We start from the raw sequence: 15,094 nt of genomic DNA on the forward strand, positions 1-15,094 counted from the left end.
TGAATTTTTTTTCTAAACTACAAGCTGTAAAAGGAATTCTGCAATATACGTACGATATATCAATTTATTGTTGTATGAAACTCTACCAATTTTATGCCGTACTCAACTCGAATGATAGAAATATCTCTCCGTAACACTAAATACTTATTATTTGAGTTTATATAATAGTTCGATCTCCTCGCAACAATAATTTTGAAAAATATAAACTTAATTAACTGTACCTAAATTATATATATGCTAAAAAATATCTAATCTAATCTTTCTTTATACCAGTACTAAATGTAAATTAATGATTCACAAAACTTATTCGGTGATACACGGTGTGTTGCAAAATATCTTTAATCTATATTTGTATACGAATAAACATAATTATCACTGAATAATTATCACTCAATTTATACTGTACAAATTTTTCGATATGATATATATATAAAGATGTTAAAGGTATCTTAAAAGATGCCTTAAAAGCTATTTTAAAACAAGAAATAGTTTATGAAAATCTGTGATTCATTATCATTTTAACTATCACACATATTCATAAGCAGATCATCAATTCCTGAATGAATGATTGAACAGTTCGGGAAATTCTGATGTCTTATTATTACCCTTGCAAAAGTAAGCTCATATCTTCAAGACTTCTAGCGATATCATCCCGTAATCTTGCCGAACTCTGTAAATCATTAAATATAACATATAAATTGAATACAGCAATCAAAAATAAGCCATTTCAGTTGCTCACATTAAAACTAACAGAATTAAAGACCAGTAGAAAGCATTAGAGATAAATAAAAAGTTTCCATAGAAAAATTCATTGAAAATCTGACTGTTCTTCAGGAAACAAAAATCATTCAAAGCAAAGGGACTGTAACAAAAATTTCGCAAACTGAAATTCAAGACGAAATTTCTTAGAAGTTAGCTTAATTACAACTTAATGCAAATTCAAAACATATACCGTATTATGTGCTGAACGTTTCGATGAAATGTGAAAAGAAATCATATCATCGCCAACGATAATATATGAAACACCATAACCATTATCAGCTACTGGTCCAAAACCACCACCAGCAGTGCCAAATTTATGAGGGTCAAGATTAACATATTTTACTTCTTCACCACATTGATTCAATGGTGTTTGACTAGTAGAAAGCAAAAAAGTGGGTGGGAATATTCTTTCCAAGAATGGCGATTTAAATTTTAGATAGCGCATAACAATGTACCTATAAAAAAAAAAGAAATCATTCTTGCTTTTTTTTTTCTTTTTCAATGAACGCAAGTTTGATTGTATTAGATAGAATGTGTTGAAATTGAAAAAGATGAGATCAATTGGTTCAAAATTTTAAACTCCCATCAATAGATGGATTAAATGGAATAAATTCACAATATCAACTTGTTACAGCAATACCGAGTTTTCCCAAACTTACGGTTGCGTTATTACAGCAAACCATATTGCACTGAATAATTCGATTGATTGGGTTGAAAACTGATTAAGGGAAGAAGGAAAGATTCGTTTAACACTATGACTTTTAATTTTAAATAATAGTAAAAATTCCTAAATACGTTTAAGTCTTACAGAGCAAAAAGATGTCGATCAACCCCTTTACCACACATCGCATCACGGTACATTGTTTGATGATAATTACAAGCAGCATTAAGCAATTTTAATCTCTCCTGATGCTAAAATATAGAAGATACTTGTCGGGAAGGTACTCAGAGAATACTTAGAAAGATGCATAAGTAAAGAAGTCAGATTATCTGAGTAACAATGTTAAAACGGAAGTTTGAAAAGAGCCTTTTCATATTTTTTATTTGAAAAGTCCTTGTTTTGTCTCGAAATTTAAAAAAGAAAAAAAAAAAAATTGAAACAGCAAAGTGAAATAGACGAATTAAAATTACAGTTTGATCTGGATCGAGCATAGCATGAACAAAGTCACAACTATACGAGGAACATGATCGAACAGTTTCTGTTCGTCCTTCTCGGAATAAACGTGCCGTTGCTGCTTCGTAAGTTAAAGCAAACTTTTTCTGATTCTAAACAAACATTTTGCAAGATCAAAAATCTTGAATTTAAAGAAAGGGTGAATCATGTGAAAATGCCGATTCAGTTATTTAATACATAAAAAGATTCAAATATAAACATATATTTGAAGACAAGTCAGTCTTAATTTGAATGATATTGAAAATAGAAGATTTTGAAGCATAGAATAAAAGACCATTAATCTAACGTCATCTACATGGACAAATTTTACTCATAATAAAGAGAAAAAATCAATTAAACGTTGTCAAGTTAACCCCATCAAATGATTTTTATGAAGAATTTACACGGTAGAATGCAAGTTGTAAAGCCAACTGAAGAAAACCATCTGGTGATACGCGTAACTTTTTTATAAGGCCTTTACCATATTTAGTCCAAACCAACAAGGCCATTTCTACATCATCAATTAAGGCACGTCCTGTTTGAAAACATTTCATTATTGTGGTCTGAAATAAAAAAATTTAAAACAATCTTAAAAATTTCTTAATCTATTCAGCATATTTGCATGTTGGAGTTGAACTCCTTACTTTCCTGGAAAACATGATAAAGTAACTCTAACATCCTATCTATTAACAGTTCCTGAACGAGATCGACCAGCTTGATCATTCAGTTTTTTTATAAGGCTTTTACCATATTTAGTTCAAACCAACAAAGCCATTTCTACATCATCAATTAAGGTACGTCTTGTAAGAGAGTCCTTTTTTTTTAATTAGATTGAATTTATTCCGTTGTAGCTGTCGGAAATAAGCATTCTCAGCCAAAGCATTATGTCTGAATTTACATAACATCAAACAAAAAAAGTTCTTGCCAGTAACAGTAAACAATAAACAATAAATAATAATAATATATGAAACATATGCTAAAATATGAGGATAAATTACATTTAATTCACGTGTAATGTGCCATCGTAATCGATCATATTTCGGGATCGATTCCACTTGTCCACGTGTATTTCCATTTTCATCATAATTATATTCACAAACTGTTTTTATAGTACAAAATTCCATTAAGTGAGCTATCACTGCCGCGTCGCCCCTGAAGCATTTCATGGAGTTTTACGTGATCAATTTACTATTCACAACAAATTGCAAAATGAAAATTAATAACAAGAAGCAAAATTGATTCGAAACACTTCCAATTAAAATATGTGAATAGTAATCAAATAGTTACTGAGCAGTCTAGTAATATTTAAAAATCTAAAAAGCAATTTTTCGGAAAAAATCTGTTTTGCAATTTTTCGCATTAGATAAGCAAGATTGTTGTTAGCATTAACTTTAATTACTATTATATTATTCCTTAATCAATTAATTTATATTATTCCTTAATTAATTACTATTATAAATTTCTTAGTCAATTCTGCTCCTTACCTACAACTAAAAATGTACTGAAGCTTTGACAATTGCTTTGAATGCAGGGATAAGAATAAACAAGATAAAAGAAACACAAACCAAGAATGCTCAGCATTGATACCAAAATATCCATTCTTAAAAATGATGAAATTGAACGACTTATCGAACCAACGATCACATCCAGTACCATGCAGTAAGCTGCTAGCCCAGAAATCTAATTTCGATGGATCATTCTAAATTTAATCATAAATTTAATGATGCCATCAATTTCTTAGCAACGAATGCTCTTTGTAAAAATATTAGCTTTAGGATAATGTTAGGATAATATCAAGAATTCCAAGAACATAATTGATATTAAAAGAACGGAGAATATTTGAAGAATTTTCCAATCATTTGGTGGTTTATGGGAAGAAAAGAAAAAGCAACTTACAGGATCATAGAAAACTTCATGCTCATCCAAGATAACTACAAATGCCGCCTTTTCAATTGCATGCAAGGAAAGTTGATTGATTCCGGAAGTAAAATAATTTCTGCGTACTTGCGCCCATACATCCCGATCACTGGCTGTTAAAGCAGCAATGTAACTTTCCTCCACATCTGAGCTCACTTTTTCATTCAATATTGCTTCAAAACCTTTCTGAAGTTCACATGGCTCGTATAACCTAAAAAGAAAAAATGAATGAACTACAACCTGCCTGCATATGAAATGTATCAACTTGTAATTTATATATGATAAATGGTTATTAATTAATTTGCCAAACATTAAAAATTTTTAGAATACTCAGTTTTTTGGAATTTTTTTTTTTTTTGCAAGAAATCATTAATTTCTCAATGCAAACAATGGCGTGGGCACTCAACTATATATTTTAATCCATTTCCTGATTCTGACTGTCAATGATATTATTTGTTAAGGAAAAGAGAAAGATACTGAACAAATAACATATAACACACAATAAATAATATGAAAATCTAAAGAACTTTTAATTTTACCTAAATTTTTAATTTGAACGGCTTATCGAACCAAAATTAAATTTTTAATTCTACCTAAAAATTCATCGATGTTCTTTTGAACCTATATCACTTCATATCTCGCCTGCTGTATGTACCAATCATCGGATTTGAACATTTTTTTTTTTCTTCTAACAAATAAAAATTAAAATATTCTGTATTTTAGAATTTCCAACAAAGTTTCTATAGTTTTTCTTCCTTGAATTCTTTATATTCTAGTTCCTTTTTTTAAAGCTATTTCAGTAATGCTTACAAACTGATATGACATGTTATAGACATTTTTAAGACAAGTTCAAAAATGTTTGCATGCAGTAAAATATTTCTTACATCGTATTTAGCAACATATTTCGAACTTTTTAAAGGTTAACCTTTTTCCATTATGAATAGCAAGACGAAACCAACGGCCATTACTATAAACTGCAACATGTTTCGCATCACTCCAATGATAAAACTTATCCTTTTCCAAATACGGCACACGACAACTGTTGAACAATCGTTCATATTGAGAGGTACAAAGTGGTATTTTGAATTGTGATAAGAATGCAAACTGTAAATAGAAAACTTTTTATCCAAAAAGAGTGAAAAATTTTCGAACGATTAAATTCGTTATTAATCGCTATTTAATCGATAAAATTTGCTATTGATCACTTTATCGGAGATATAAAATGGTATTTCTTCAAGAAATTTTAAAGATCTGGTTTGGAAAACTGACTGGTTTTATCTCCTGTCGTTCTATCATTCGGCGGAACAAAAGCGCCGCCCAAGTCACTGTAGCAGCACGAGCCGCTTGATTACATGTCGGATGTGCTACGATTGAATCCATGCCATAGTAATTGCTGAAAAACAACTTATTCAAAAAAAAAAAATCTCTCAACATAAGTTCAGTCCTTTAGATTTAAAAAAAAAAACTAACCTGTTAATCATTATCGGTGAACGCTGTCGCAAATAAACAAAATCTTCCCACCACTCTGCCACATAGTTGATCGAAAGGAACGATTTAATAATTAGGTACCACTGTAAATGCCGTCCCACCCCAGTACGAAATTCTTCTGTAAGTTGAACTAGCTCATCATATTCTTTATCTGTACACACCGGACGCATCGTACAAAGGTGCTGAAATTTTTGATTTTTTTTTTCCAATTAACCATCTTTTGAAAATGAATTTCCATTTATAATGATGATGATTTTCCTAAATGCTCTGAGCAGTTATTTCAAGCATAAAAACTACTCTCTTCTAATTCAATGTTAACCTTATCAAGAGTATCGTTTAGTCGCGGTAATGGCAGACGAGGCAAAGCTCCTTGAAATGAATGTAACATAAGGCCGCTTTTTGATAATAGATGTAAAAGAGTCTGCAAACAAAAAATAATTCAGAATTTTTCAATTCATGATTTCCCAGTATATTACAGGGAATAAGTCACAACAGAAATCTTTGCATGAGCTTCGAAATGTAGACAACAACGTATTGTTTATAAAAAAAAAAAAAAAAAACTTAGTACTAAAACCACACGGAAATTACCAAGTCATTGTCAAAAACAAGAAATTATGATACAAAGAAGAAAAGCATTAGCTTACCAACCACAACTTTGATGATTTTGAAAGTGGTCGTAAATGAGGATTTTCAAACATCCAACCTTTATAGAGCAAAAAACATTTCAGACTTAACCGGATGAATTGAATTATCACAAACCATACAAAAATTCCATATAGCATTAACGAGAATACTTGAGTAAACACACCACTGCTATAAAAATAAATAATGATGGTATCTTTTAGAAATAAAGTATTCATTGAAAAAAAATACAGAAAAATTAGCTAGCTATTTCATCTATCTTAGATTTGCTTATCCTGGATTACTTGAAAGTATTAAGACTGGAAGATTAAGACTCCACGGAAAAACAAGAATTATATCATGTTATAAGATAGAACAGTATAGTAAAAAAATTAATATCGAACAAAAAGTGTTACAATCAAATATTAAAAAATATTGTATTTAATTATGCTTCACTTGCAATAATCAAAAATTTCAAATTGAAACTTTGGCAACATGATTTTTAATCATTTCATAAAAACCAGAAACTCCTTTACCAATCTTGCTGTCATTAATGCCTGACAAATTTAATTTAAAGCTGCAGTTTCAGTAAAAACAAAAAGTATGCTATAATGGTAATTTGAAAGGAACGAAAAGAAATCGGAAAAAAAAGTTACCCAAAAAATGAGTAGAAGATATAATATCGCAGTAAATATAGTGTACCAAATGAAAAATCATAATGAAAAGTTGATAAAAAACTGACTATAAACATAACTATACACATTGTATAAGCATTTGCTGGGAAGATACCGTTATAAAAGTTATTCTGCAATTAAATAATACTTTCTAATTTAATTAGGTAATATTTTATAATTTAGTTTAATAAATGGAAGGAAACAGAGACAATAAAAATATATTTTGTAAATGAATCATTGATAAAATATTATATGCTTTGATAATCAACACATTCTAAAATCAGTCTTTGTTCTTCAACAAACCTGTTCAACATAACAAACGGTTAGCAAGGATAAGTAAAAAAATTTTTTAAATAGGTTATACAGTATCTTTGAAATAGATTATACAATAAAATACAAATATCTATGAGTACTTTCATAAAATTATAACTAATTTTATTTATAAAAGCGTTACTTTCAAAATTCCTCGTAATTTCAACGAATAATTAAGAATTACAGTGTCATTTAAATTGTCAAATTCACCTAAATTTTAATAGAAATTTGCTTCTATTTAAAAAAAAAAAAAAAAAAACATTGCTTAATTCATGAAAAATTGGCATACCTTAAAACGTGCAACACGTTTTTTGTAAGCTCGAAAGAATGAATGCAAAATTTCATTAAGTAATTCTTGATCGTATGATACGGATATGCCGTCATGCGTTAGCGAAACAGACAGCGCAGCAATACTGTGCGCTTCTGCCATTGCTTCCTTTAATTCCATGAACTGACTGTAAAGTCCTAAAAATGATTAAATAAATCTCTTCATTAAAACTTCTATCCTGCAAAACTTGGTTAATATTAAAATCATTAAATGTTTGTGATATCTGGGAATGCAACATAGATTTTTATCAAATACAATCCTCATTACAGTCATGAATAAAAGATAAATTTTTGATGAAAAGAAGAAAGTTTAAAATTCACATTAAAAGTAAACGTTTGCAAAAATATTTCTTATGATAAAGAGCTTTACTTCACAATGCACGTATAGAAATAAAAGAATTATGCTTATTAAATTTACAATTTTGCAATGAACGAAAGCAATAAATGATATAACATCTAATATTAAAAAAATTTTATAATATTATCAAATATCAGTAATAACACCGAAATACCAATCCAGAGTCATGCAATAATTTACCATTTAATGAAACTGAAATGAGTTGTTGAACGAGTTAGTGCCATTGAACGTGATACAAAGTGGTACAAAGTGCAAAGTCCAAAAAACAACAACAAGGCATACTTAGTGTACTTCTCATAATAATACACCCAATTCATTACATCATTAACCGGATTCATGGCAGAAAAATGGGTCGAAATACTCTCTCTTCTTATCATCTAAAAATAAAAAAAAAACCAAATTCATCATAGAATATCTAATAAGTTCATATGATTTATACGTTTCACCAAATTTTTTCTTTTTCTTTTACTTCCATTTCCTTTTTTGATAAATACTTGACCTAATGCGATATTCTTGATACAAACAAATAAGATAACACTCCGAACTATATCGTTAGTTAGTGTATGTTCCACTGATATATCCATCTTATTCCAGCAAAATTTCTCTTCACCAATACAAAATATTCATAATTATATAAGTATCAATGCTTCTGTAATGATCTTGACTGATATTACTGAAACAAACACAGATATATGCTAATTAAAGTATTTAAGACTAATTAATTAAAGTTATTTTAAAATTAATATGATTCTAACTTCACCTGTTATAAGCTCATATATTATCCCGCTTCAAAATCCGTTAACTTTGCATTCATTTTGTAATTACCAATTGCCTGATAAAAAAAATAGCATGAAAAATGATAACCATATTAATCTGATAGTACCGCATGTTCTCAGTCTGTTCGATGTTAAATATTTTTAGATCTAAATGTTTAGTACTAAATTACAGCAATACCTAACATCTAGTAAAACATATAAAAGACATTAAGTAAATACTAATCTGCAAACAAAAAAAAATCAACCTTTATGCCAAAAAAATTTCGTCGTATTTCTTGTTAATCAAAGAAAAAAAAGGAATCTATAAATCTGAATAGTAAGTTGTGATACCAATGAATCATATCTGTAATAACGCAACAGTGTCAACATTTCCATCACTATTAACGTTATGAACGTTAACAAATTTAACTCACATTTTCATTTAAGTATTCACTATCGGTAAATAAAATTTACCTTAGTAAAACTGTAAGCATTTGTTTTAAATTAGTATATAACTCAAAAATTATCGTGATAACTTCAACTTAGCACAAAAAATATCACCCGAAGCTTCAACTAATTTGAAACAAACAAAAAACTACGCTAAACACATCAAACTGCAATAAGAAACTAGTGCATATTCATTTTGTTTAAAGAAATAAAATTTATATTAATTGGTTAAATTTAAAATTCTAGCTTATTATTGCTATGTCGTTTAATATTCTGCTTATTACCTTTCAAAGTATATTACAGGAAAACAAAGTATACTATATATTCTTAGTTAAAAACAGTCCTCCTCCTTGCATCCATCGATTTCGATGCTAATATTGATTTCTCAGTAAAGAATTCATTATTCTACTTTGCTAACATATAAGTGGATAATTAACAAATACTCATCCGTCTTGTAGATCTCAGAATTTAACCTTTCTTACCATTCATCTTTCTCATCCAACATATTTTTAAATACAAAAATCCGAGGAGTCATATCTTCCCTTCACTTATTACTATCGAAGAAATAGAAGTGTAATTTTATGGTATTGCAGTGTATCGTTTATGACATTCCACTATGACATCCATAATAAAAATCAAAGTCAAAGATAGAAGAAATAGAAAAACATTTAAACTCACTTATAGATGCAAGAGTAAATAGAGGTAGGAGTACAAACTAAAAACTTTCTCTTTCCTCCATTCTTTGAAGAATAAAACTAATTCGCGTTATAAACCAACGGTAACTTGAATTTCCATTTTGTTTGTTTGAAAAAATCAAACCATACTTCTCAGTAACATGCATATCTAATAAAGTGAACTAAGACAGTTTTCAGTCTATTACTATTATATCCAAAGTCTCGAAAACGTAAATATACTTTTGATATTCATGTAGTATTCTCAGTGTTTTCTAATTATTTTTACGCTTTTTCATCAATGATTACAGAGACTAAAGTCTAATGTCGAAACGTTTTTAAACGGAAAGCGTTATCCTACATAGTGTTCTTGCACTTGAATACTAACCAAGAAAAAGTGAAGTTGTTTCCACTACTTTTTTGAAACATAACCGCATTTCAAAAAAGAAGAAATGAAACAATCTCTAGGAATAAGTATAAAAGTACAACACAACGATGAAATAATAAGCTATTATTTCATCGTTGTGTTGTTATTAATATATATATATAGACAGATTTCTGTTATTAATATGTATAGAAGTAGCAAAAAATATACATTTTTCCCGAAATTTTCAAATTCTTGCCAACTCAGCTCCTGAATTAATATTGAATTTAAAACTTTCGGCAAACAAGAAATTGAGAAAAGTACAAAAAGAGTTTGAAAATCAAGCTGAAAATCTTCAGCAAAAAATAAAAAACTTAGTAAACACATCATGGAATTACTCGGCACTGAAAAAATGAATGTCTTTTGGCACATTTCAAAAGCTGAACAATAACTGCTTTCAAATCGACTAGAAATATTTCCAAAATCATTAAACAGTTATAGAAAATGCAATTCAGTGTGACTTTCATGATTTTTTTTACAATAGGTCCCTTATCCAAATTAACAAAAATTATTATGCCAAACGTAGCTCCAATTCACCCCGAAGATAAACAAGTAAGGTAAAGAACAAAAGCAAACAAATCAGTCTGCTTGCTGAGCCTATCACAAATTCCAAGAAATCGGATCCGAAATATTGAAAATTTACATCAAGAAACTTTTCCAGCGTTATCAGCTCCGTGTATTCGTTTCAAATAATCAACCAATGTTTCCGAAGGTGGCCGGAATGAGCAGTATTTATTGCGAACTTTGACAAGCTTCTCATCACCATTACCAACAACTACGCCTTAATTAAGAGACTATTTTATAGAATTTGTTTTAATTATTAAAATGATATTAATTATACGATTTCAGTAATTTTTAATTGATGTGTTGTCATAAAATTGGATTCAAACTCGATTATCACAATAATGTCAAATCATTTTAGGCAATATGAAGAAAAGAAAAGAAAGCATGTAAATCATCAGATGTTTTTCAGAGATAATCTAGACAAACTCCTATTCTACAAAAATTCTATCGAGAAAATTACTTTTCGAGATAAGAGAAAGATATTGCGATAGCGCATGTATGATAAGACGCTGCAAACGTGGTAGGACAGATGAAGACCATTCCGATATTGGTAATACATTACTATGGAAAAATTTTCTCATTTCTTTTTCATTTACAGCCATAAATTCCTGTAATCAAGATTAAGCTGCGGACAAAATGGTGACATATTAAAACATCTAACGGTATAAAAAAGAAACATAAAAAGGACAATCGAATATAGCCCTAAGTGTGATACATAAACTCCATATTTCAAATTTACAAAAGCGAAATATACATACCAGTGGTAGTGTTTTATGTCTTAATATCATTCTGAATCGTCGATTCAAACGCGAAAACGAAGCTTTTGCTGAATGTAATGGATGGCCTAAATTTTTACTTGATAAGGGAATTTTAATATCTATACATAGCCTATAGGATTCTTGATAGCAAACGTATTCCTACAAGCAATAAATCACATTCTACAAACAGATATATCAGAAACGAACTATCAGAAGCCTGTTGTTCACAGTTATCAAATACTTGGGAATAAGAGCCATCAGAGCAAGAGCAATGTTCATGTGTTTCGTCTGCTTCACAACTTTTCAAAAATTCTCTTTGTTCTTCTTCATTCTTTTCAATAAAAGTATTCCAAGCCTGAAGAGTTTTTCTTTTCATACCAGTTCATGAAACTGCTATGCTAAGATTCTAAAGGCTGAACGAACCAAACTATTTAAGATCGCGAATTTCACCTGCATATTCCCATCTTCGATGAACAGCTTTGAAAGAGCTGTAACTGTTGAGTGTAAGATATCAGAATAATCTTCGCAGATATCTTCCGCATCCGCCATCGAATATAAAAGCCGTGCTACAAGAAAAAAAAAATTAAGACTTGGAAATATTTGGAAATATATGTTCATAGTGTTTTAAAACGAGTCACTAATTCCATTAATTTTATTCGTTAATAAAGTTATACAAGCATGCTTTAGTAAGAAGTTACTCAACTATTATTTAACTCTTACAAATCAGTTACTCATCTTTTTACACATTACAAACAACGCAATCAATAACTACGCTTTGTTGAATAGTTCAAGCACGATGTTCAATACGAATATTTTGAAAAAAGAAAAAAACCATTCTCATATCTTCGTTGCTTCCGTGCACCCATCTGTCCCTTTCTTACCATGTTTAAATCACCTGTCATATCCCTTAACCACTTTGTCTTCTTTAGATTACGTCCATCCTGAAAAAAAAAAAGAATTCATCAACATCTTTCGTAACTCGAACCTTTTTATTAAAGGAGTTGTGACAGCGACAGAATTCCATCTCCCTTAATCGATAAGTCTATGAGTCCCAGAAATTAACCAATGAAACATTTCATCAATTTTAAACTTAAACCAGGTAGAAAAACTTATTTTTTGCCTTCTTCGATGGGATGTAGAGCTCTGCGTCACATTTTCGCTGATAACATTTTCGGAATGAATTTCATCCTCACTTCCATCATCAAGTAGGTAACTGAAAAACGGCTTTTTCAATTTCTCCACTAACACAGTTGACCTCCTGATTAAACACCACTTGAAAACCATCAAATCTTACAATAAGTATAATAACTGAAAAATGCATTGAATCATTCTACTAAAGTGTTTCGTAAAGAAAAAAAAAAAAAGCGCTTACTCATCCAACGTAACATAACCCGTCATCAGCAAACCTGATTTTTGGCGGAGAACTCCCATGTTGTGATAACACGTGGAATAAAAACAAACGTGGAGTGCTGTAGCTGTAAAGTGACACTTACAGTCATAGTTAATCGTCGAAAATAATAAGAAAAACAGGTTAAATAAGTGCATGCGTGAATTTGCACTCTGAATACATGAATTTATAACGGCAAAATCGACTCTAATTGCTAAGCATTTTTTAATTCAGCAAAATGGGAACTTTACGTATTACGTGTTAAAGACTTACAAACGCAAATGTATACACTTCATTGCTTATTAAATTTCTTTAAAAAAAAAAAAGCAATAAAATGTTCTTTCAAATATGCTTACATGGAAAATATTTAATTAAATGGATAAAGAAGAATAATATATCAGAAGGTTTTATATTAAGAAAAAGGAAGACAAAACTTTATAACTGTCTGTGAAACTTTCATATATTTCAGTGAAACTATACGTTTCATATGAAGTGATGAAAAATTTTCACATTAATATATTTCTGATGCAATAAACATATCGAAATTTCGGTTCAATCAGATATCAAAGACTTACATTACTTTTAAACACCAGCTACAATAAATTAAATACTTAACGTTAAAGTAACCCACGTGCAAAGTAATCCACGTGAACACGGAACAGTAGCAATGAGCAGATAATATGTTACTATCGTATCTATAATACTCGTTTCATGACAAATACGAGTATTTACAACTCAATAGCATTAATGATAATCAATATCATTTAACTGATAATTGATAACAACTTTTAATAATTATTATTAACAACTGATTAATGATGATGATAAAAACATAATATGATTAATTCATTTTTAAAATAGTATTTTGTTATGGAATAAAAAGCGATAAAGTCATAATATAGTTTTTAATAATAATAAAAAAAGAAAAAAACTGGGATCAGGGAAGTATAGCGTAATCTGGGCAGCAATTAACAAATAATAGATAATTACAACGTATTGTGTATATTAATTATTAATTGTATGTTAATTATGTATATTAAATATATGAATTAATTGCATTAATGAAATGTAATAATTATATATTAAAATTAAAATCATTTCAATTTTAACAGTAATTTTTTTAATGGTATGATTGTTTAAATGTAACAATGTATGGTTGAAAAATATTAATTTAAATTTATGACAAACTGTAATAGCATGAGTAAAATACTTGAATACTAATAATAGATGATTTATTGCCTATGCTATTTATATAAATATTTAATTAAAAGTTTCTTTAAAGCAAAAAACTAATTATAAAATCCAAATTATTATTCATTTAATTTACATTTGAATTGCCAAAGATTTTTGAAAAAAAAGAAAAAAATAATCTAATGCAATTTGATCACAAAAATAAATTTGTTAATAATTCAATTTGGATCATAATTTGCCATAATAAATATTCTTTTTTTTTTTAAGAAAAAGAAGAAATTACTTTAATTTAATTAATGTTGTAAAATAAATTTAATAGTAAATATATACTTTATTAATTATTTTGTTAAAAAAATAACGTCGAAACTAAGTTAGTAGTAAATAAACGATACGTATTATATAAGAATACAGTTGATCCGTAGGATAAGTAACTGAATGATAAAGTTTTAATCGAATGATAAAATTTGATAATTTGTTTATTAAATGATGTAAATGACATTAAACTCTTTCACTATTTTATTGACAAATATCAGTCTTTTATCATTCATTGAATAAATATTTAGCAAAAATTAAGAATGAAAAATATTTCAACTCATGTAATCTTTATTAATCTAACAATCGAAGTTAAATATTTAATAATCAATAATTAATGTTTCCTTGTTTGTTCGTTTTTTTTAATTACAAAAAATTCAATTCGATTAATTAGTACAATCTACTTCAATTTCTAATCCATTCCTAGCTAGCAATAATCTATTCGTGATATTGATAATTGAAAAACGAATTACTGTTGTCACATATTTACATCTATTTCATTTTTGATCTGTTTAACGTTTCATTTTTATTAATATTATTTATGACTAATGATCAATAATTAATAAATCTTAGGAAAACACACATCTGTTACCACTAGTTAGTGACAATATATAATCAATGACTGATAAATCATAGAAAACTATGTATTCATTATCAATGATAGTATTATCTAGTGATAATCTATAAAAATGCATTTCTTTTTCTCGCTATCATATCACTGTAATAACGTTAGAAAGGAATGATACAAACAGGTAAAGCAAAAATGTACAATTAACAATCGTTTGTTTGTCAAATATTTTCCTATGCTACCATTTGATTTTTTTTGCATTTATCAAAATTTACTGAATAAATTTTCCACCTTGCTGATAGGAACTTTTTTACCTGTACAATACTTTGCCTTCGTTTTTGCCACTTTCCGTATTTGTTTGCCAATTTCAATTTTATTGTTGGCTTATTTCATTTATAATACTAT

General features: G+C 28.6%; 2 protein-coding genes across 2 annotated transcripts; both read right to left on the reverse strand.

The window, feature by feature from the left end:
- Window positions 1-601: 601 nt before the first annotated feature.
- On the reverse strand, window positions 602-7,375 carry Bma-cpt-1 (Choline/Carnitine o-acyltransferase family protein; the record flags this gene model as incomplete). Its single annotated transcript, XM_043078459.1, has 15 exons — window positions 602-670; window positions 953-1,217; window positions 1,571-1,674; window positions 1,894-2,028; window positions 2,320-2,478; window positions 2,914-3,067; window positions 3,481-3,614; window positions 3,812-4,043; window positions 4,758-4,936; window positions 5,102-5,225; window positions 5,303-5,502; window positions 5,640-5,741; window positions 5,965-6,133; window positions 6,598-6,746; window positions 7,217-7,375. 15 exons carry the CDS (start codon window positions 7,373-7,375, stop codon window positions 602-604), a joined length of 2,334 nt encoding a protein of 777 aa, XP_042934393.1.
- A 3,178-nt stretch (window positions 7,376-10,553) lies between these two features.
- On the reverse strand, window positions 10,554-12,662 carry Bm6585 (uncharacterized protein; the record flags this gene model as incomplete). Its single annotated transcript, XM_001891876.1, has 8 exons — window positions 10,554-10,690; window positions 10,934-11,081; window positions 11,232-11,317; window positions 11,439-11,586; window positions 11,682-11,797; window positions 12,064-12,172; window positions 12,384-12,444; window positions 12,604-12,662. The coding sequence occupies 8 exons, from the start codon at window positions 12,660-12,662 to the stop codon at window positions 10,554-10,556; spliced, it is 864 nt and encodes a 287-aa protein (XP_001891911.1).
- Window positions 12,663-15,094: the final 2,432 nt, after the last annotated feature.

This window comes from Brugia malayi (assembly GCF_000002995.4).
Source record: "Brugia malayi strain FR3 genome assembly, contig: Bm_v4_Chr2_contig_001, whole genome shotgun sequence".
In the NCBI taxonomy this organism is placed as follows: domain Eukaryota; kingdom Metazoa; phylum Nematoda; class Chromadorea; order Rhabditida; family Onchocercidae; genus Brugia; species Brugia malayi.